The sequence below is a fragment of the Ceratotherium simum genome, chromosome 8, assembly GCF_057802395.1.
Source record: "Ceratotherium simum simum isolate JZ-2026a chromosome 8, ASM5780239v1, whole genome shotgun sequence".
NCBI lineage: Eukaryota > Metazoa > Chordata > Mammalia > Perissodactyla > Rhinocerotidae > Ceratotherium > Ceratotherium simum.
In genome coordinates, this window is record NC_141907.1 from 2,481,901 (window position 1) to 2,502,543 (window position 20,643).

At 40.0% G+C, this 20,643-nt stretch overlaps 1 protein-coding gene across 5 annotated transcripts in view; it reads left to right on the forward strand.

Moving 5' to 3' along the window:
- HTT (huntingtin) overlaps positions 1 to 20,643 on the forward strand; it is a 158,067-nt gene that overhangs the window by 53,931 nt on the left and 83,493 nt on the right. For all 5 annotated transcript variants that reach the window (XM_087434841.1, XM_004432334.3, XM_087434843.1 and 2 more), the window contains 8 exons: positions 878 to 1,017; positions 2,303 to 2,366; positions 2,617 to 2,717; positions 5,713 to 5,859; positions 14,770 to 14,890; positions 16,357 to 16,433; positions 17,484 to 17,635; positions 18,743 to 18,945. In XM_087434841.1, the coding sequence (XP_087290967.1) occupies positions 878 to 1,017; positions 2,303 to 2,366; positions 2,617 to 2,717; positions 5,713 to 5,859; positions 14,770 to 14,890; positions 16,357 to 16,433; positions 17,484 to 17,635; positions 18,743 to 18,945 (1,005 nt within the window). The remainder of the gene's footprint in view (positions 1 to 877; positions 1,018 to 2,302; positions 2,367 to 2,616; positions 2,718 to 5,712; positions 5,860 to 14,769; positions 14,891 to 16,356; positions 16,434 to 17,483; positions 17,636 to 18,742; positions 18,946 to 20,643) is intronic.

Here is a 20,643-nt window from a genome sequence, read left to right on the forward strand (position 1 = left end):
TGAAAAACAACTCTCTTAGGCGCATAGAATTCTGCGAGTTTAAGTGAGCTGTAGAGGTTATTTAATCACCTCTGATTTTTGTATAGGTGGAATAGCCTCAGTCCTTTACATGGTAGCATGTCGAACCTTTATGTATCAGCTGGTTTGTAAATCACAACTGACCAGTCAACAACAGTAAAAATTAACCAGTAAAAATCAAAACAAGAACTATACCGTTGTCAAATTTGTCAGAAACCTTCCCGTTTTAAAATTTCATGGCCTGGCCAGAATTGTTCCATAGTTCCAAATGTTTGCCAAGTTTTAGTCGATCTGTCTTTCCTGGAGCAGAGGGAAGTGTGTTGGCAGCACGGTGAAGTTGCTGGCCCAGAGTCAGCACGATTCATCCTGTGTGTGGAAATGCCCACGTGTATGCTCAGAGTGTGCAGGGAAGGGTGTTGTCGCCACAAGAGCCCTGGCTGTCCCCTTGTATAGTGAAGTACACAGTAACATCAAAAAGGCCATGGGCCCTGTGTCCCTTCCCTGGGCCTGAGATTTGTTTCAGAAGTGGCAGTGGTGCTATGTTACACAGTCTCCCTCTTCACTACTGTTAAATGTTCATGAAGTTGCCGCCTGGGCACAGAGGCCATGACAAAGGTGGAAATGAGAGGAAGAAAGAAACAAAGTTATGTGAAAGGGACACATTTACTTTTCAACTTGAGTTTATTGAGATAAAGTATATATTATAAATATTTTTGAGATGTGGAAAGAGTGCAGCATCCCTGTTGCAGTTTAAAAAAGGCAAGTCAGGTCCATATGAGAGTGATGTCATAAAACCATCCAGATGCAGCTACCGCGTGAGGCTAAACCAGCCGCCATCTGCGGTGGGCTTGTTTTTCAGCACTGTGTCATGAGTCTTTGTAGCAGCAGCTATAGTGAATTCGGATTACAGTTGATCACCGATGTGCTGACCCTGAGGAATAGTTCCTATTGGCTGGTGAGGACAGAGCTTTTGGAAACTCTTGCAGAGATCGACTTTAGGTAAGTGAATCAGGTTCATTAGGTCAATGAACCAAAGCTGCTCAGAAGTTTGAACTAAGAATTGAAAGGCCTGGATCAACTGAAAGGATCAATCAATACAAGTAGTGATGGTTATCAAGGAACCTGTGCATCAGAAACCTTAGGGCTTTAGACAGCTGATAGTGACTTTCGCCTTCTCAACTTTGCCCTATGTTTGGAAGTTTTAAATATAGGCGGAGGATTGGATTTTTCTGGTAGTCTTAGTCATTTAAGTGTCCTTAATGGTGGGAATAAAAGAGCTCACACTTTTAAAATAATGTAGCTTATGTCAATTCTGCTTGTTTAAAAAAGAATGTATTGGGCCGGCCCCGTGGCTTAGAGGTTAAGTGCTCGTGTTCCGCTGCCGGCGGCCCGGGTTCGGATCCTGGCGCGCACCGACGCACCGCTTCTCCGGCCATGCTGAGGCTGCGTCCCACATACAGCAACTAGAAGGATGTGCAGCTATGACATACAACTATCTACTGGGGCTTTGGGGGAAAAAATAAATAAATAAAATTATAAAAAAAAAAAAAAAAAGAATGTATTCATCATTATACTGACCTTAGGTCAGATAGTTGATTTGTGTTTTGTTACAATTTAAAAATAACTTTTGATGTCATGCAGTTTTTCATTTTCTAAGAGTAAATTTTGCTTCGAGATGTTTTCTTTCAATGCTTTCTTTTAGAAGGGAAATTTTCTTTTATTATATAACCAGATTTTTGTTTTTTTAAGGCATCATTTATAGAGTGCTTGTTACGTGCCAGGCTCAGTGCTAGGTGCCCTCGGTGGGTTATTTTCTTTCCTCCTTAGAACACCTCTGTGAAGTAGGGATAGTTCTCACTTCCACCTCACAGAGAGGGCCTCTGAGCAAGGGTGGGTGAGGAACTTGCCCGGGGCCACAGAACCAGTCTGCAGGAAGGTGTGGAAGTCTTGGCTCTCCCACCTTCTGCGATAGGTGTTGGAGCTGATTTTGTGGGGCACTTGCAGTCTTTCAAAATGATAGGTGTTTATTTTGAAGAGAAACAGTTTCCTGAGTACTATGTTACTGAGTCTGGAAGTCTGAGAGGAATGTAAATTCTACTTGTTTAGATCATTAGTTTTTCTGTCGTGTTAAGTAAGTGCTGCCTCTCAGAGCCTTCCACAGCAGTTGGCTTAACCTGCTCTGGAGCTGGCCTTCTTCATCGGTCTGTCTGTCAGAGTCTTGCAGGCCATCAGTGGGTGTTTGTGAGTATAAATTATTTCATTGTTAAATATGTTCTTTTGTTAGGTTGGTGAGCTTTTTGGAGGCAAAAGCAGAAAACATACACAGAGGGGCTCATCATTATACAGGGGTAAGCAGTTCACTTTTGTGAGGCTGTGTTTTAACTTCCAGGAATTGCACTTTCCTAGTGGCATAGAATTTCCCTGAATGCATTCTGTTTTATATTTATTTCGCAGTTTATATCATGAAGGTTGTGATTGTATGTGTGAATTTAAGACTAGTGATCTTGAGTTCTTTCTCACTGGCTTTCCAGAATATCTTACCTGAAATTTAGTTAAATACAGAGGTAATATCTATTTTTATTATCCTTCTCTCTAAAGCTTTTAAAACTGCAAGAACGAGTGCTCAATGATGTTGTCATCTATCTGCTTGGGGATGAAGACCCTAGGGTACGACATGTTGCGGCAGCTACATTAATGAGGTATTTACCAAATATTTTATCTCGTTATTCACTTTTTTTTTTTTTTTTAAAGATTTTATTTATTCATTTTTTTCCCCCCAAAGCCCCAGTAGACAGTTGTATGTCGTAGGTTCACATCCTTCTAGTTGCTGTACGTGGGACTCGGCCTCGCGTTGGACGGAGAAGTGGTGCCTTGGGGCGCGCCCGGGATCCGAACCCGGGCCGCCAGCATCAGAGCGCATGCCCTTAACCGCTAAGCCATGGAGCCGGCCCGTTATTCACTTTTTTGTTGAAGTACTAAATGGTATGGGAATAGGAAGAGAGGGAAAAATTCAGAGGGTATAGGGCAGTATCCCTAAATCTTTTGGGCTCACTGTTTCAGCTACTCTTAAACTATCAAAAAAGATATTATTCACTTATTCACTACCATAAGAGTCTAAAATGACAAAACAACAACAAAATACTAATCTCCTATTGTAAAAGTAATGCACTTTCATTGTCAAATTTTTGGAATATAGAGAATAGCACTGAGAAGAAAATAAAAATCATCTTCAGTTGTACCACTGGAGATAATCACTGTTAACATTTTGCTCTATATCCTGTGTACGGTGAATTTCTTTTTCAAAATTGGGACAAAATATACATGCAAGTTTGTAATCTAGTAATTTCCACTTAATATATTATTAACATCTTCCTGTTATCAAATATTCTTCTAAAAAAGAAATTTTAACCACCAGTGTTATCTGGGGCAGCACCTTGTATTCAGATATATTGATATTTCCATACTGAAGTGCGTGACATTTCATATAGTGTGAGATAAATAAAGGCTATAAATATTGTTTAAAAAAAAAGAAATTTTAGTAGCCTTTTTTTGCTATCTAGTTGTGATAGATTTTTATATAAATATTATTTGGTTGGATATTAAGTTTACTTTGATTTAAATAATGAATAATACTCTGGTAAATTTCACTATACATACATGTTTATGTATCTTTTTTTTTCTTAGAATTACTTCCTGGAAGTTGAGTTACTAGGCCAAGCTTTTTGATGTTTTTTTTTTGTTTTTAAATTTCTAATAGCTTCATTGAGGTATAATTTTATATCCCTTAAAATTTACCCATTTTAAGTGTACAATTAAATGATTTTTAGTAAACTTACAAAGATGTGTAACCATCACCACATCCAATTTTAGAACATTTCCATCATCCTGAAAAGATAGATCCCTTCTGCCCATTTGCAATAACTCGGTTCCCACCCCCAATGGGAGTTAATCTACTAATCTACCTCCTGTCTGTAGAGATTTGTCTTTTCTGGACATTTTATATAAATGGGATCATACCATTGTTGTAATTTGCATCTGGTTCTTTCACTTAGTTTTTTAGGTTTATCCATGCTGTGGCACATACCAGTAGCTTGTTCCTTTTATCCATTTTATGGATAATACCATGTTTTATTTATCCATTCACCAGATGATTGATATTATTTCCCCTTTTTTGGCTACTGTGAATCGTGCTGCTTGAACATTTGCCTACAAGACTGTGTGTGGACATATGTTTTCATTTTTCTTGGGTAGATACCTAGAAGTGCATTTTGTATGGGTTTTGGTGCTTGTGAAATTGTTCTCCAGAAACATACCAGTTTATACTCCCACTACCAGAATATGATTGTGCCTGATTCTTCTCGCCAAAACTGATATTTCAAAAAAAGTTAAATATATGTCAGTTGTTTAGGGAGAAATTGCTGTTTTTTTTTAAAATAACTTTTATCTTGTTTTAAAAGTAATACATGTTTCCTGAACAAAATTTAGGAAAAATATGGGAAAGGAAACAAAAATCTTTGTAATCAAACTATTAAAGAAAACCAAAGTTACGTCTTGGTCTGTAGCCATTCAGTTTGCAGTGTTGTCATTTGCATTTCTATGATTACTTGCGAGGTGTACCTTTTCATGTACTTAACTGGGTCTGTATGACTTGCCTAATCAAAGACTTTGGATCTTTACCATTTTCTGCAAGTGATAGCAGTTTATTATACCCTAGAAAAAAATTATACTGATGAGCAAGTCTCCATGGAGGAAAGAGATTTTAATTAAAAATATTGAGGTTTGTAAACCAATGTAATAAATAGTTGATTGTTTCTAAAAGTTATACACCCCAGCTGTAAGTGTATGAGTATACTCACGCAAAATGTGCACTGAATGTTGATTGCAGAAATGAGTCCTTTGGTTCCTTTAGGAAATGTTCCCCATATTTTGCCTTTGCATTCAGTTTAGATTTGTGAGGTATCTCAGCTGGAGCTTTGCTGTCTAGGAACGTATGGGATTGTTTTGCAGACAAAACTGAAAATGAGTAGGGGACAGCCTCTGGCATTCAGATCTGCTCTCTGCTCAGTACGTTCTGTGGACAGTGGCTTAACACACATGTTGATGTTGATCAAGATGATTAGAAAGAGAACTTTCAAGGTTGGTTTTTTTGTGTGTGTGAGGAAGATTCGCTCTGAGCTAACATCTGTTGCTAGTCTTCCTCTTTTCTTTTTTTTTGCTTGAGGAAGATTGTCTCTGAGCTAACATCTGTGCCAGTCTTCCTCTGTTTTGTGTGTGGGTCACCACCACAGCATGGCTTGATGAGTGGTGTAGGTCCGCGCCCAGGATCCAAACCCACGAATCCGGGCTGCCAAAGTGGAGTGCACCAGACTTAACCACTATGCCACAGGGCCAGCCCCTCAAGATGGTTTTTTAATCAAAGCATTGAATTATGTGTAGAGAAGGGTACTTAATTCTATGATAGACAAAAAGAAAGTGCAGCACCCAGTTTTTTCAGAGTGGGTGTCTGGATGAGTGGTCCTGTGATCAGAGACCCCCCACTCTAATGTGCTTGAAGAATGTCACCTCTGAAAGAGGGAAGTGGTGTTCTGTGGGTAGGCGGTGTTTTAGGCTTAACTACCTTGACAGAAAAGGGTGGTGAATCACAGGTGAGTTTCATATCCTTTCTTAAATAAATAAACCTCACTTTTATGTTAGGCTTGTCCCAAAGCTGTTTTATAAATGTGACCAAGCACAAGCTGATCCAGTAGTGGCTGTGGCAAGAGATCAAAGCAGTGTTTACCTGAAACTTCTCATGCATGAGACGCAGCCTCCATCTCACTTCTCCGTCAGCACGATAACCAGGTACGCTAACCTATCGATGTCATGACGTTGTCTTAGGGGTTTAATCTAAAACATTATATTTTCTAGAAAAAAAGGTGTATGTGAGAATGTTTGAGTAGGTCGTCTTCCTTTGATAGGATATTTCTCTTTTTTAAGATTTACCACCCCTCTTCTTTAAGCTCTGCCGTGGTCACACAGTAATGACATCATAGATCTTTTCATTCGTTCGTTACAAACCACCTACTGACGAGTGTATTTTTCTGTATGACTCCAATGCTATGTCTTATCTACAAACTTGTCTGTTAGATTTTTTTTACTTTGTTTGTGTTAGCTATGAAGAGCACGAGTATGTCATGCCCATTAATTTTTAGGTGAGCAGGCTATTAAACAGTGTAAGTGTTATTTAGAGTTATCCACTAGTTATCACTAGTTCAGTGATTTGCAGTTATTGTTACTCACATTTATTGTGAGAAGCTTTGAAATACAGTTTCAAATGGCTATACATAGCCCACTCTCATCTGATTCTCAGATGAGCCACATAGACTATAAAAGTAATTAGAACAGAAATGCTTTCATGAAGTTATAATTTTCTTTAGAATTTTAGTTTGCCAAGAAGGCTGTAGAAGGGATAAGAAGACTGTTGTGCTTTCTTTTTTTTTTTTTTTTTTTTTTTAGGATTTTTTTTTTTTAATTTTTTGTTTATTGCAGTAACATTGGTTTATAACATTGTAAAAATTTCAAGTGTACATCATTGTACTTCTATTTCTGCATAGATTACATCATGTTCACCACGAAAATACTAATTACAACCCATCACCACACACATGTACCGAATTATCCCTTTCACCGTCCTCCCTCCCCCCTTCCCCTCTGGTAACCACCAATCCAATCTCTGTCCCTATGTGTTTGTTTATTGTTGTTATTATCTACTACTTAATGAAGGAAATCATGCGGTATTTGACCTTCTCCCTGTGACTTATTTCACTTTGCATTATACCCTCAATGTCCATCCATGATGTCACAAATGGCTGGATTTCATCATTTCTTATGGCTGAGTAGTATTCCATTGTGTATATATACCACAGCTTCTTTATCCATTCGTCCCTTGATGGGCACTTAGGTTGCTTCCAAGTCTTGGCTATTGTGAATAACGCTGCAATGAACACATGGGTGCATGTACCTTTCCAATTTGGTGTTTTCAAGTTCTTTGGATAAATACCCAGCAGTGGGATGGCTGGATCATATGGTAGTTCTATCCTTGATTTTTGAGGAATCTCCATACTGTTTTCCATAGTGGCTGCACCAGTTTGCACTCCCACCAGCAGTGTATGAGAGTTCCCTTCTCTCCACATCCTCTCCAACACATGTTGTTTCCTGTCTTGTTAATTATAGCCATTCTGACGGGCGTCAGGTGATATCTCATTGTAGTTTTGATTTGCATTTCCCTGATAGTTAATGATTTTGAACATCTTTTCATGTGTCTGTTGGCCATCTGTATATCTTCTTTGGAGAAATGTCTGTTCAGGTCCTTTGCCCATTTTTAATTGGGTTGGTAGTTTTTGTTGGTAAGATGCATGAGTTCTTTATATATTTTGGAGATTAAGCCCTTATCAGAAGTATGGTTTGCAAATATCTTCTCCCAATTGTTAGGTTGTCTTTTCGTTTTGTTGATGGTTTCCTTTGCTGTGCAGAAGCTTTTTAGTTTGATGTAGTCCCATTTGTTTATTTTTTCTATTGTTTCTCTTGCCTGGTCAGACATGGTGTTTGAGAAGATGTTGCTAAGACTGATGTCGAAGAGTGTACTGCCTATGTTTTCTTCTAGAAGTTTCACAGTTTCAGGTCTTACATTCAAGTCTTTAATCCATTTGGAGTTAATTTTTGTGTATGGTGTAAGGTAAGGGTCTACTTTCATTTTTTTGCATATGGCTATCCAGTTTTCCCAACACCATTTGTTGAAGAGACTTTCTTTTCCCCATTGTATGTTCTTGGCTCCTTTGTCAAAGATTAGCTGTCCATAGATGTGTGGGTTTATTTCTGGGCTTTCGATTCTATTCCATTGATCTGTGTGTCTGTTTTTGTGCCAGTACCATGCTGTTTTGGTTACTACAGCTTTGTAGTATATTTTGAAATCGGAGTGTGATACCTCCAGCTTTGTTCTTTTTTCTCAGGATTCCTTTAGCTATTTGGGGTCTTTTGTTGTTCCATATAAATTTTAGGATTCTTTGTTCTATTTCTGTGAAAAATGTTGTTGGAACTTTGATAGGGATTGCATTGAATCTATAGATGGCTTTAGGAAGTGTGGACATCTTAACTATGTTAATTCTTCCAATCCAAGAGCACGGAATATCTTTCCATTTCTTTGTGTCTTCAGTTTCTTTCAGAAATGTTTTATAGTTTTCAGTGTATAGATCTTTCACCTCTTTGGTTAAGTTTATTCCTAGGTATTTGATTCTTTTTGTTGCAATTGTAAATGGGATGGTATTCTTAATTTCTCTTTCTGCTACTTCGTTGTTAGTGTACAGAAATGCAACTGATTTTTGTATGTTGATTTTGTATCCTGCAACTTTACCATATTCGTTTATTACTTCTAAAAGTTTTCTGGTGGATTCTTTAGGGTTTTCTATATATAAAATCATGTCATCTGCAAATAGTGACAGTTTCACTTCTTCCTTTCCAATTTGGATCCCTTTTATTTCTTTCTCTTGCCTGATTGCTCTGGCTAGGACTTCCAGTACTATGTTAAATAGGAGTGGTGACAGTGGGCATCCTTGTCTGGTTCCTGTTCTTAGAGGGATGGCTTTCAGTTTTTCACCATTGAGGATGATATTAGCTGTGGGTTTCTCATATATGGTCTTTATTATGTTGAGGTACTTTCCTTCTATACCCATTTTATTCAGAGTTTTTATCATAAATGGATGCTGTATCTTGTCAAATGCTTTCTCTGCATCTATTGAGGTGATCATGTGATTTTTATTCTTCATTTTATTAATGTGGTGTATTACGTTGATTGATTTGCGAATGTTAAACCATCCCTGCATCCCTGGAATAAATCCCACTTGATCATGGTGTATAATCTTTTTAACGTATTGTTGTATGCGATTTGCTAGTATTTTATTGAGGATTTTTGCATCGATGTTCATCAGTGATATTGGCTTGTAATTTTCTTTTTTTGTGTTGTCCTTGTCTGGTTTTGGTATCAGGGTAATGTCAGCTTCGTAGAATGAGTTAGGGAGCTTCTCCCCCTCCTCAATTTTTGGAAGAGTTTGAGAAGGATAGGTATTAAGTCTTCTTTGAATGTTTGGTAGAATTCACCAGGGAAGCCGTCTGGTCCTGGACTTTTATTTTTGGGGAGGTTTGTGATTACTGTTTCGATCTCCTGACTGGTGATTGGTCTATTCAAATTCTCTACTTCTTCTTGATCCAGTTTTGGAAGGTTGTATGATTCTAAGAATTTATCCATTTCTTCCAGATTGTCGAATTGGTTGGCATATAGCTTTTCATAGTATTCTCTTATAATCTTTTGTATTTCTGAGGTGTCTGTTGTAACCTCTCCTCTTTCATTTCTGATTTTACTTATTTGTGCTTTCTCTCTTTTTTTCTTGGTGAGTCTAGCTAAAGGTTTGTCAATTTTGTTGATCTTTTCAAAGAACCAGCTCTTGGTTTTATTAATTTTTTCTATTGTTTTTTGGTCTCTATTTCATTTATTTCTGCTCTGATTTTTATGATTTCCCTTCTTCTACTGATTTTGAGCTTTGTTTGTTCTTCTTTTTCCAGTTCCTTTAGGTGCATTGTTAGATTGTTTATTTGAGATTTTTCTTGTTTGTTGAGATAGGCCTGTATTGCTATAAACTTCCCTCTTAGAACCGCTTTTGCTGTATCCCATAAATTCTGGCATGTTGTATTTTCATTTTCATTTGTCTCCAGGTATTTTTTGATTTCTTCTTTGATTTCTTCGTTAACCCAGTCGTCGTTCAGTAGCATTTTGTTTAATCTCCACGTATTTGTGGCTTTTCTGATTTTCTTCCTATAGTTGATTTCTAGTTTCATACCGTTGTGGTCAGAAAAGATGCTTGGTATTATTTCAATCTTCTTAAATTTATGGAGACTTGTTTTGTGGCCTAATATGTGATCAGTCCTGGAGAATGTTCCATGTGCCTTTGAAAAGAACGTGTATTCTTCGGTTTTTGGATGGAATGCTCTGTATATATCTACTAGGTCCATCTGTTGTAGTGTGTCGTTTAAGGCCAATGTTTCCTTATTGATCTTCTGTTTGGATGATCTATCCATTGGTGTAAGTGGAGTGTTAAAGTCCCCTACTATTATTGTGTTACTGTCTATTTCTGTTTTTATGTCTGTTAATAATTGCTTTATATATTTAGGTGCACCTACATTGGGTGCATAGATATTTACAAGTGTTATATCCTCTTGTTGGATTGTTCCCTTGATCATTATGTAATGCCCTTCTTTGTCTCTTTTTACAGTTTTTGTTTTAAAGTCTATTTTGTCTGATAATATGAGTACTGCTACCCCAGCTTTCTTTTCATTGCCATTTGCGTGGAGTATCTTTTTCCATCCCTTCACTTTCAGTTTGTGAGTGTCTTTAGGTCTGAAGTGTGTCTTTTGTATGCAGCATATATATGGGTCTTGTTTTTTCATCCAGTCAGCCACCCTATGCCTTTTAATTGGATCATTTAGTCCATTGACGTTTAAAGTAGCTATTGATAAGTATGTACTTACTGCCATTTTTTAACTTTTTTTTTTCTCAGTGTTTTAGTAGTCCTTCTCTGTTCCTTTCTTCTTCTATACAGAATTGATGGTCACTTTAGTTTGACCTCTGTCTGAAAGCTGTACTCTTTAACTCCCCTCCTCCCTCATGTTTTTGATATCATATCTAACCTCTTTGTTGTGCATTTGTATCCATTACGTTCTAATCATGGAAATAGATAATTTTTCCTATTTGTGGTCTTTTCTTTTCCCCTTAAATCAGTCCCTTTAACATTTCTTGTAGCACTGGTTTCTTGGTGACAAACTCCTTTAATTTTTGCTTATCTGGGAAAATTTTGATCTCTCCTTCCATTTTGAATGATAACCTTGCTGGGTAGAGTATTCTTGGCTGTAAGTTTTTTCCTTTTAGCACTTTAAATATATCGTGCCATTCTCTTCTAGCCTGTAAGGTTTCTGCAGAGAAGTCAGTTGATAGCCTTATGGGGTTTCCTTTGTATGTAACTTGACATTCTCTTGCGGCTTTTAGGATTCTCTCTTTATCTTTAATTCTGGACATTTTGATTATGATTTGTCTTGTTGTGGGCCTCTTTGGGTTTATCTTGTTTGGGGCTCTCTGTGCTTCCTGTACCTGGATGTCTGTTTCCTTCCTTAGGTTAGGGAAGTTTTCATCTATTATTTCTTGAAATAGATTCTCTGCCCCCTTGTCTCGCTCTTCTCCTTCCGGGACACCTATAACACAGATGTTAGTGCGCTTGATGTTGTCGCAGAGGTCCCTTAGACTGTCCTCAGTCTTTTTAATTCTTTTCTCTTTTACCTGTTCACCTCGGGTAATTTCTTCTAGTCTTTCGTCCAGCTCACAGATCCGTTCTTCTGTATCCTCTACTCTGCTTTTGAGTCCCTCTAATGAATTTTTCATTTCCAGTATTGTATTCTTCATTTCTGATTGGTTCTTTTTTATGTCTTCCATTTCTTTGTTGACATTCTCACTGAGTTCATCTATTCTCCCCAGATCAGTGAGCATCCTTAACACTCTTAGTTTGAACTCTCTGTTGGGTAGGTTGTTCATTTCTGTTTCACTTAGTTCCTTTTCTGGGGTTTTGTCCTGTTCCCTTACTTGGAATGTATTCTTTTGCCTCTTCATTTTGCCTCTTTCCCTGTGCTTGTGTCTACGTATTAGGTAGGTCAGCTACGTCTCCTGCTCTTGGATAGGTGACCTTATGTAAGTGATGGCTTAGGAGGCTTCCAGTGTGCTTCCCTCAGTTCTCAATGTTCCAGGGGTGACCCCTATGTGGGCTACGTGTATCCTTCTGCTGTGGCCTGTTTGCTCTCCCTGTAGGCGCCCAGGGAGGCTGAGTTATGCTCCTGGCCAGCTGTTGTAATGCTCAGCTGCTTGGAGTTGTTGTGGGCCCTTCAGTCTCTTTATCAGGTGTGGGGATCCCCAGCACAGTTGGCTGCAAGTTCTAATACCACATTTGTGTTGCAGTATTTCTTTTAAGTGAGTAGGCCCCCACCGTGGCAGGTTGTTAGGCTCAGGGCCTTACAATTGCTGTAAGCCTCTAGCCTATTAGGTCTCTTGTCAGCTCTCTGAGGATTGCAGCTGGGTGGGGCTGGCCTCAGGCACAGGAGCACCCAATTGTTTCAGGTTTTGGAAGGTGGAGCAAACCTCCTATGTGGGTCTTTGAGAAGTACAAGTCTTCTGCGGCTGAGAAGCCCTGCCGCCCACAGGTCCACACACACAGTCAACACAGTCCTGCCCCGTGTGAGTGCCCCGACCTCCCCAAGCGGACCCAGTCTCTCCACAGCGGGAGCCCCACACACTCTGCCACCGCCCCACACTCTCCACCCACTCCTTGTGCCCACCCTGCTCTGCTCAAGTCGCCTCAGTTGCCAGGCTGCAGAGAATCCAGTCACCAATCTATGTAGGCCCACAGGTTGCCTGAGGGCTTGTTGTTGGGTGGGGCCGGTCTCTAGGGTGGGCTGCCTGCCCTGGCTGAGCTGGATTAAATCGGTGCTCTAGCGGGTGGGGCAGACCCTGGGCTAGCAGGCCCCAGGGAGAACTCCAATGGTGTCTGTGTCAGCACGCCCACACCAGGCCACTACAATGGCCGCCGCCAATGTCCCAGTCCCTGGAGAGGTCTCACCCCTCACCGAGATGCACTCAGGGCCTATTAGGTGAGTCTCTTGTCACCAAAGCACTGTACACCTTTCTTTCTGGTGATTTTAGGGTGCTTCCTGAAACGGGTGAGTTTGCGCGCGGGCCCTTTAAGAGCCAGTTTTAGTTTCTTTGTGAACCGGGTTTTCTGGGGGTGCTCCCCAGTGTTTTAGTAGCAGGCACAGTCAGATATTATGCCGCTGGTCTCGATTGTGCTGGGTCCACAGTATGCCCGCTGCGGGGGCGCTCCCGGCTCAGGGCCTCGCGCCTCCAGGGAGGCTGCGTACCTGTGCGCTGCTCCCGGCGGCCGTGAAGCTGGCGGCTTGTGAAGGCGGCGTTTCCTCTCCAGAAGGGAGTCTCTGCCTCTTCCACCTCAGTTAGGATTGTCCGTTGTTGCAGGAGTTCCTCTCATCCAGTTTTCAGTTCTGTCTCAGGTAATTTTTCCACGAGTAGTTGTAAATTGGCTGTGTCCACGGGAGGAGGTGAGTTCCGAGTCTGCTTACGCCGCCATCTTGACTCCTCTCCCTGTTGTGTTTTCTTAGCTCTGTGTTTTAAATGTTATTTTAAAAATTAGTTTTATATGATAACTCTCCTTTTTGCTGAGTGGCAGTTTTTAAAAAAACTTGGATTAAATGGCTTCTCAGCTCAAATGTTCACTTGATGCTTTTGTTCTGAATTTGGAACTCAGCTTGTCAAATTTTGAAGTCTTTATTCCTAAATGAATATCACGTCTTCTCATGTAAAGACTGCTTAAAAAAAACGACGTGGAAATTTTTTTTTTTTTTGTGAGGAAGATCAGCCCTGAGCTAACATCCATGCCAATCCTCCTCCTTTTGCTGAGGAAGACTAGCCTTGAGCTAACACCTATTGCCAATCCTCCTTTTTTTTTCCCTTTCTGTCCCCAAAGCCCCAGTAGATAGTTGTACGTCATAGCTGCACATCTTCTAGTTGCTGTATGTGGGACGCGGCCTCAGCATGGCCGGACAAGCAGTGCCTCGGTGCGCGCCCGGGATCCGAACCCAGGCCGTCAGTAGTGGAGCGCACGCACTTAACCGCTAAGCCACGGGGCTGGCCCCCCACGTGGAAATAATTGCTTGTTCACCTTCGTATTTTCTTCTCAGCAGATTTTCTTTTTAACCTCTAAACTGGCATTTTCTCTCTTTGAAAAGATTCAAGATAAATATTCCTTTACGATAAGCAGAAGTAGTGTAAGAGTATTTCATTATCAGGAATTTGACAAGCTTTGAGTAAATTGCTATTTCTAAATGTCATTTCAGAAAATTAGTGTATAGATGCCAATAGAGATGAGTATAATATTTCATTAAAATTGGTTCCTAACTACTACTTCGAAAGTTTTCCGAGTTCCAAACTTAGGCTATCCTCTTGGCATTTGTTTACGCTTCTTTGGTTCTTGGATGATAAACATAGCTACTGATTGTGCATCTATATTTGCAGCTTAGCTACCTGCTGTTTTAGAATTTATGTGAGAAGGTAAAGTAATATTCTCTTTAGTTTTGTTGTTGAATGCCTCTGTGGACAGGACGCTGAGGGACACAAGACTGAATCAAACATGAATCCTGCTTGGGCCTCATTTATATAGTGGGGAGTTAGAATTTGTGTGTAACTACAAGGAGGGATTGAAACTGATAGGTGCCATGAATGGAATATGGAAAAAGTGCCCTGGCAGTCCTATAGTGGAGAAAGGACTTCTTTTGTCTTGGAATCAGGAGTAGCTTCATGAAGGATTTCTTTTAAAGTTTGAAAAATGGGTGGCTTTGGAGGTGTAGAGAGATTGCAGGCAAGGGTATGAGGAGAGCATTGCTCCAGTGCTGCAGTGAAGGTGTTTGGGTCAGACTGGGAGGATGGGAGGGGATCATTTCAGCCATTTTTCCAGAATAATGACCATATTTATTTCCAGTCTTTCTTTGACTTAAAAGTCAAGACTGCTTTAACTTCTTGTAGCCTTGAATCTTAAACTTTTAGCTGCTATTTGAATTTTGAAAATATTATAAGCTTTAATAGTAGATTTTAAGTCTCCATATTTTTCTTATTAGAATATATAGAGGCTATAACTTACTACCAAGCATAACAGATGTCACTATGGAAAATAACCTCTCAAGAGTTGTTGCCGCAGTTTCTCATGAACTAATCACATCAACCACGCGAGCACTCACGGTAAGTCTCTTTGGGTTGATCTTAATGAAATTAATTTTCAGTAGTTTGGATGGTCAGTTCTTAACGGTAAAATGCTTATATTGGAGTCTTATAAGAGGGGCTTACTAAGAAATTATGCTTCTATGAACAAAATCTTGGTTTATTCCAATAGGAATGTAAAAAACTGTGTTTTTCTGAATATTAAAGTAATACATGCTCACTTAAAAAAAAATTCAGCCAATACAGGAAGACATAAAAATGAAAATAAAAACTGCCATAATCTCTATTGGTAATTAGGCGAAGTTTAAAATATCTCTGTTATACTTGACTCACTGACTATGTAATATATACTAAGGGGAAAGACTCAGAGAAACACCAACACATCTTTTTGTATAATGTAATTATCTGTATCATTATTTATGATGCTGAAATTAGAAAGGAACCATGATGTCCAAGAATCCAAGAATGATTAAATTCTGATTATGACTAAATTCTGTATATATGGTAGTATATTTGTTATGCACCTATTAATTATTATGCTTTGAAGAATTTTTAATGATATGGAGAAATATAATCTGGATTATAATATTGAGTGTAAAAATGCACAACACAAAACTGTACGCTTGTGTGTAGTCAGATCTCAGTTATGAAAAGTAATATTCACATATATACATTTCTCATATACTCAGGAAAATGATTGGCAGAAAATTACCAAAATGAATTTTAGAATTATGAATGATTTTTGTTTTCTTCTTTATATTTTTCAGATATTCACAAATTTTCTAAAATGAACAAGTATAACTTTCATAATCAGAAAAAAAGAATATTATACAGAAGTAGTGTTAATTTGCTGATTATCATGTTAACCTTGTCATTTATTTTATGTGACAGAAGAAATGCTTGCGTGTTGTAGAAAACTCAGACAATTATGATTAGGCTGTCTTCATAAGCATATAGGAGCCTTTCAAACCTAAATATTGTTTGGGCTCTGTAGTTTGGTCTTCCTCTGATTTGTTCAAAGTATCATAAACTTTATTTATTTCTTTTTACTGTGACCTACATGTGTCAGGCACTGTTCTTGGCTTGGGATGTAAAAACAAAGCGGATCCCTGCCCTTGTGGTTCTTGTGGTCTCGTCAGGGAGATGGACGTTCGTCGGCTTGAGCGCAGGAGCAGACCAGGGAGAGGAGGGAGGGCACTCCAGGCCAACAGGGCAGCACGGGACAGTTACAGTTCTGGGCAGAAGGAGCCCCCCACTGCTGGCCTGTCCTCACTGGGATATAACCGACTCTCCCTTAAAACTTGTGTTTCCCTTGTCCAGCTGCATCTTTTCAGGTGTGAATCTGTACCCTGATGGGACAGGTAGCCTCTCATTAGGCACAGATCTCAATTTTATTTTCATTGTTTGTACTTTTTATAAAAGGTAAAGATTTGATTTATAAACTTTTTGGTGTGTGGGTGTGATTTTACTGTTCCTCTCTTCCTTAGTGTGGGTGCTGTGAAGCTCTGTGTCTTCTTTCTACTGCCTTTCCAGTCTGCATTTGGAGCTTAGGTTGGCACTGTGGGTATGTATTTTCCTCGGCGTATGAGTATCTATAGTTACGTGATACAGACATAGGTATTGGGATCCTTTTTTTCTTTCTTGTTAAGTCTTTTACCAATTTGACCTTTCGGAAAAATATCCGACAGATTACTTGCTTCTGCCCTGTCAGTTGTGTGGGAACCCAGTGATAGGAGCTATTGGGAAATGTCATTCTCATTGTAATTCTCGTGGATGTCAAGTGCGTACTCTTAAGCATTTTGGAGGATTTGAGGGTGTGGTGTGCAGGTTCATGTAAAGAACTTTGCATATGCTGACAGAAGACTTTTCTAATTGTCTTGATTCTCTAAAATTATTCACTGTGTGTTAAAAATTTAGAAACATTTTTTGTTTGAAATCAAATGTGACCTAGTGTACAAAACCGTGAGGAACTACAGGAGTGTCATTTAGGAATCACTGTACTTAGATTAACAGTTTTTATTTAAAAACAGTTTTCTTCCAGTAGATGGCCCTGATAGCATCTGTGAAATAATTTTGAGTCTTCTACAGCATTAAGGAGTAAGCTTTCATTATGTGTACCATTACCAAGAAAAATTTTGGCGACTCACCATCACATTTGGAAGTAAATCAGCAGATTTCTTGTGTGTGTCACCGAATGGCCCACTAACATTTGCTTGAAGTGGATTGTGTTCTCTGGTCTAGAATGATTGCTTTCCTCTATCAGCAATCACTGAGCTAGTACAGTTTCTAGTCATAGATCCAGCACTAGACTTGACTTCCAAGCAACTTTGGCATTGGAGTACAATGTGCTAAGTCAAAATTTAAAGAAAGTTAAAAAGTCATCAAAATAAACAGTTCTAATACTTTTAATCAGATCTGCTACCTGATGTCATTTCTCAAGTGATTTTTATGAAGCTGTGGTTTATAGGAAAGATTTTAGTTAACATAGTGAGATTGCTTTATGAGCTGGTATAAAATGTACAGTGACATGCCTACCTCTTGGTTCGTAAGAGAAAGCAAGACTGTTTGCTTTAAAATTTTTCTGTAATTTGACCTTGCAAATGTGTGCCTCCAGAGTGCCCCCCCTGAGCACCTCAGATGAGTCTCGAAAGAGCTGTACTGTCGGGATGGCCGCGATGATCCTTAGCTTGCTGTCATCAGCTTGGTTCCCCTTGGATCTCTCAGCCCATCAAGATGCTTTGATTTTAGCCGGAAACTTGCTTGCAGGTACTGGTACTGAGTTGAAACAGGGACTCCAGGGCTTTAGCTTTTCATTTCCTTTTGAGGGGTGGGGGTGGTGAGCACATGAAGGAAAAATATGAGATCACAGCTTGTTCCTTTAGTCAGAATTTCAGACATTACCGACATGCATAAATGTGTACTGTAGGCAGCTGTTCTGTACCAGGTATTTTAAAGGAGCTCTTTGTCAGTCCAGCCCCTCAGTTAGCTCTAGGTAAACTTATTTCTAATTTCCTTGTAGTGGGCACCATGTGCCAGGCGCTAACTGTCTCAGGCACCAGGGCTATAAGAAAGTATGACGTGTGGGCTCCATTCTCAAGTCAAATATAGATTGGTGGGGACATATGTAAACTAAAGGACAGTGGCAGGCAGAGTGGCCGTATCACTCTCCTTTGGGGATTGGGATGGAAAACAAGATTTATGAGCTGGCAGGAAAGGGCACACCAGATGGAGGGCACAACACATGTGAAGGCTTGGAGACATGAAAAATTGTGTGACATTTGAGAAATGTAAGTGATTTTGGATGTCAAGTGAGGGTGAGGACTAGGATGGAGAATGTGGCTGGTGAGGAAGCAGGGGCCCATTGAAATTGATGGGTGTGAAGTGTTATCAGGCTCCATTAAGGAGGACTAACAATCAGATTAGTATTTTAGAAAGACTTCAGCTGACTTGAATGTGGATTGGAGGAGAAGGTAGGGAAACTCAGGTGGTTAATCGTAGTTAAGGCAAGAGATAGAGTTGGAACACGATAATGGCTGTGAAATTGTAGGGGATGAGACAGATTGAAAGAGAGTGAAGGAGGCACAATCAGTAGACTTTGATCACCAATCGAACTTTGGTTATAAAGATCAAGAAGAGGCCTAGGATGCTTGTCACATCCTGGGTGGGTGTATGGTGGTGGCATTCATGGAAAGTCGGAACAAGATTAGGGGGGAATGTCAATTTCCTGTTGAATTTGAGGTATCAGTTGACCCTCAGATGGAGATGTCCTGCAGACTCTCAACGTAGATGGGTCTGAATGACTTATGTTCCCTAAGCAATTTCTTTTCCCCTCACTGTGGAGGTGGAGAGGTAACACATGTCTCCCTGTCACAGCCAGTGCCCCCAAATCTCTGAGAAGTTCATGGACCTGTGAAGAAGAGGCCAACCCAGCAGCCACCAAACAGGAAGAGGTCTGGCCAGCTCTGGGGGACCGGACCCTGGTACCCATGGTCGAACAGCTCTTCTCCCACCTGCTGAAGGTGATTAATATCTGCGCACATGTCTTGGATGATGTGGCTCCTGGACCAGCAATAAAGGTAACTTGTTACTCGGGCAGCTGTTTTAATACCATCTGAATGACTCCGAGGGCTTCTAAACACGCCTTTGTTTACCTTCCGTCTCTTCCTTATTCTCTTTGGCTTTAAATGAACAGAATTGGTCATATTGTGATGCTAAATTTAACACCAAATTGTGATCATCCAATTTTTAGCCTTTTTGGTATCATCTTCAATTTTTGTTACCTCTAAGAGGGAAAAAGCTGGCTTTATTCTTAGGCTTTCAGCATTAGCCAAGAAAGCTCAGAATTGAAGTTGCTGGCTTAGGTAACTCAATTGCTATCTCCTGAAATGTTGGCAAACAGTTTTGCTTTTCTGTGAAGTACGGTTCAGTGAAGTCAACTTCAAAGCCAATGGTAAACTACTTGCATGATGATCTTAAGATCGATCAGGTCACTTATATCTGCTTACTCTCTCTGTTTTCTGTGTCTTCCCTCTCAGGTCTCTTCCATCTGAAAAAACTCTTCTCTAACTTCACGCTTTCCTTTAGTTACCATCCAGTCTCCCCTCGTGACAGACTTCTCTGAGGAGTCCTGTCTCCCTGCTTAGCACTCTAGTGCTTCCCACCACTCTGACCCTGGCCTTCTTTGTGAGGCCTCTTTGCCCTGTTCTCTGTCCACTGTTCCGGCCATCCGTTCTTTAACCCCTGCCGGTCTGATTTCTGCCAACACTCTCCATAGCAGCTCTTCCTGCCGAGATCAGTCTTTGAATCTTATGGGGACTTCTCAGGTCCTATCTCACTTCCCCGCTGAGTACCGCCACTCAGTCCACATTTGCTCTGGTTGGCTTCCAGATTGTCTCTTGTTTCTCTCTGACCCCCTTCTTTTTCCCAGGCACTTTCCTGGTTTAGTCTTTCTGCCCACCATTAATGCTTTCCAGGCTCTGTCCTAGGTTGGCCTCTCTCTTCATACTCTCTGGGCCAGTGCCATCCAATACAACTCTCTGTAACCATGGAAAGCCCGAACAGTAGCCACTAACCACATGTGGCTACTAAGCACTTGAAATGTGGTGAGCAAAACTAAGGAACTGAACTTCTAATTTTCTTTGTCATTAAATTGAAATTTAAATAGCCATGTGTAGATAGTGGCTCCAGAATTGGACAGGGCAGCTCGAGGTAGTCAGGTCTGCTCTCGTGTCTTCAGTATCTAGATGTCAGAGACTCCAGACCTGCCTTTGGAGCACCAGTCCAGTGTGGCCAACTGCCATGGGATACTTCTATCTGGATGATTCACAGATATTGCAGACACGATCTGAAACTCAATTTCTCAGCCTCCTGCTCAGTCTGTGCCTGCTCCTGGTTTTCTCACTTTGTATTCTGTCAAGCTAGGAAAATAGGAGTTATCCCAATTTTCATTTTCGCTCACCAAGTCCTCTGTTTTCCCTACTCAATATATTGCAAAAAACCCATATACTTATATGCACATATATATTTACATGTACCTATACACGTATACACACGTATATGTGCACACACACGTACAGATGCATACACACACATATAGGTACACATACTTATATATACACATACTTTTCTTTGTGTTCAGTGCCACTGTTCTGGTCCAAACTGATGGAGTATCTCATTTAGAGTACTGCAGCAGTATCTTTTTTTTTTGAAACAGCATTATTGACATATACAACTACAGCATAATTCACATATCATACAATTCACCCATTTAAAGC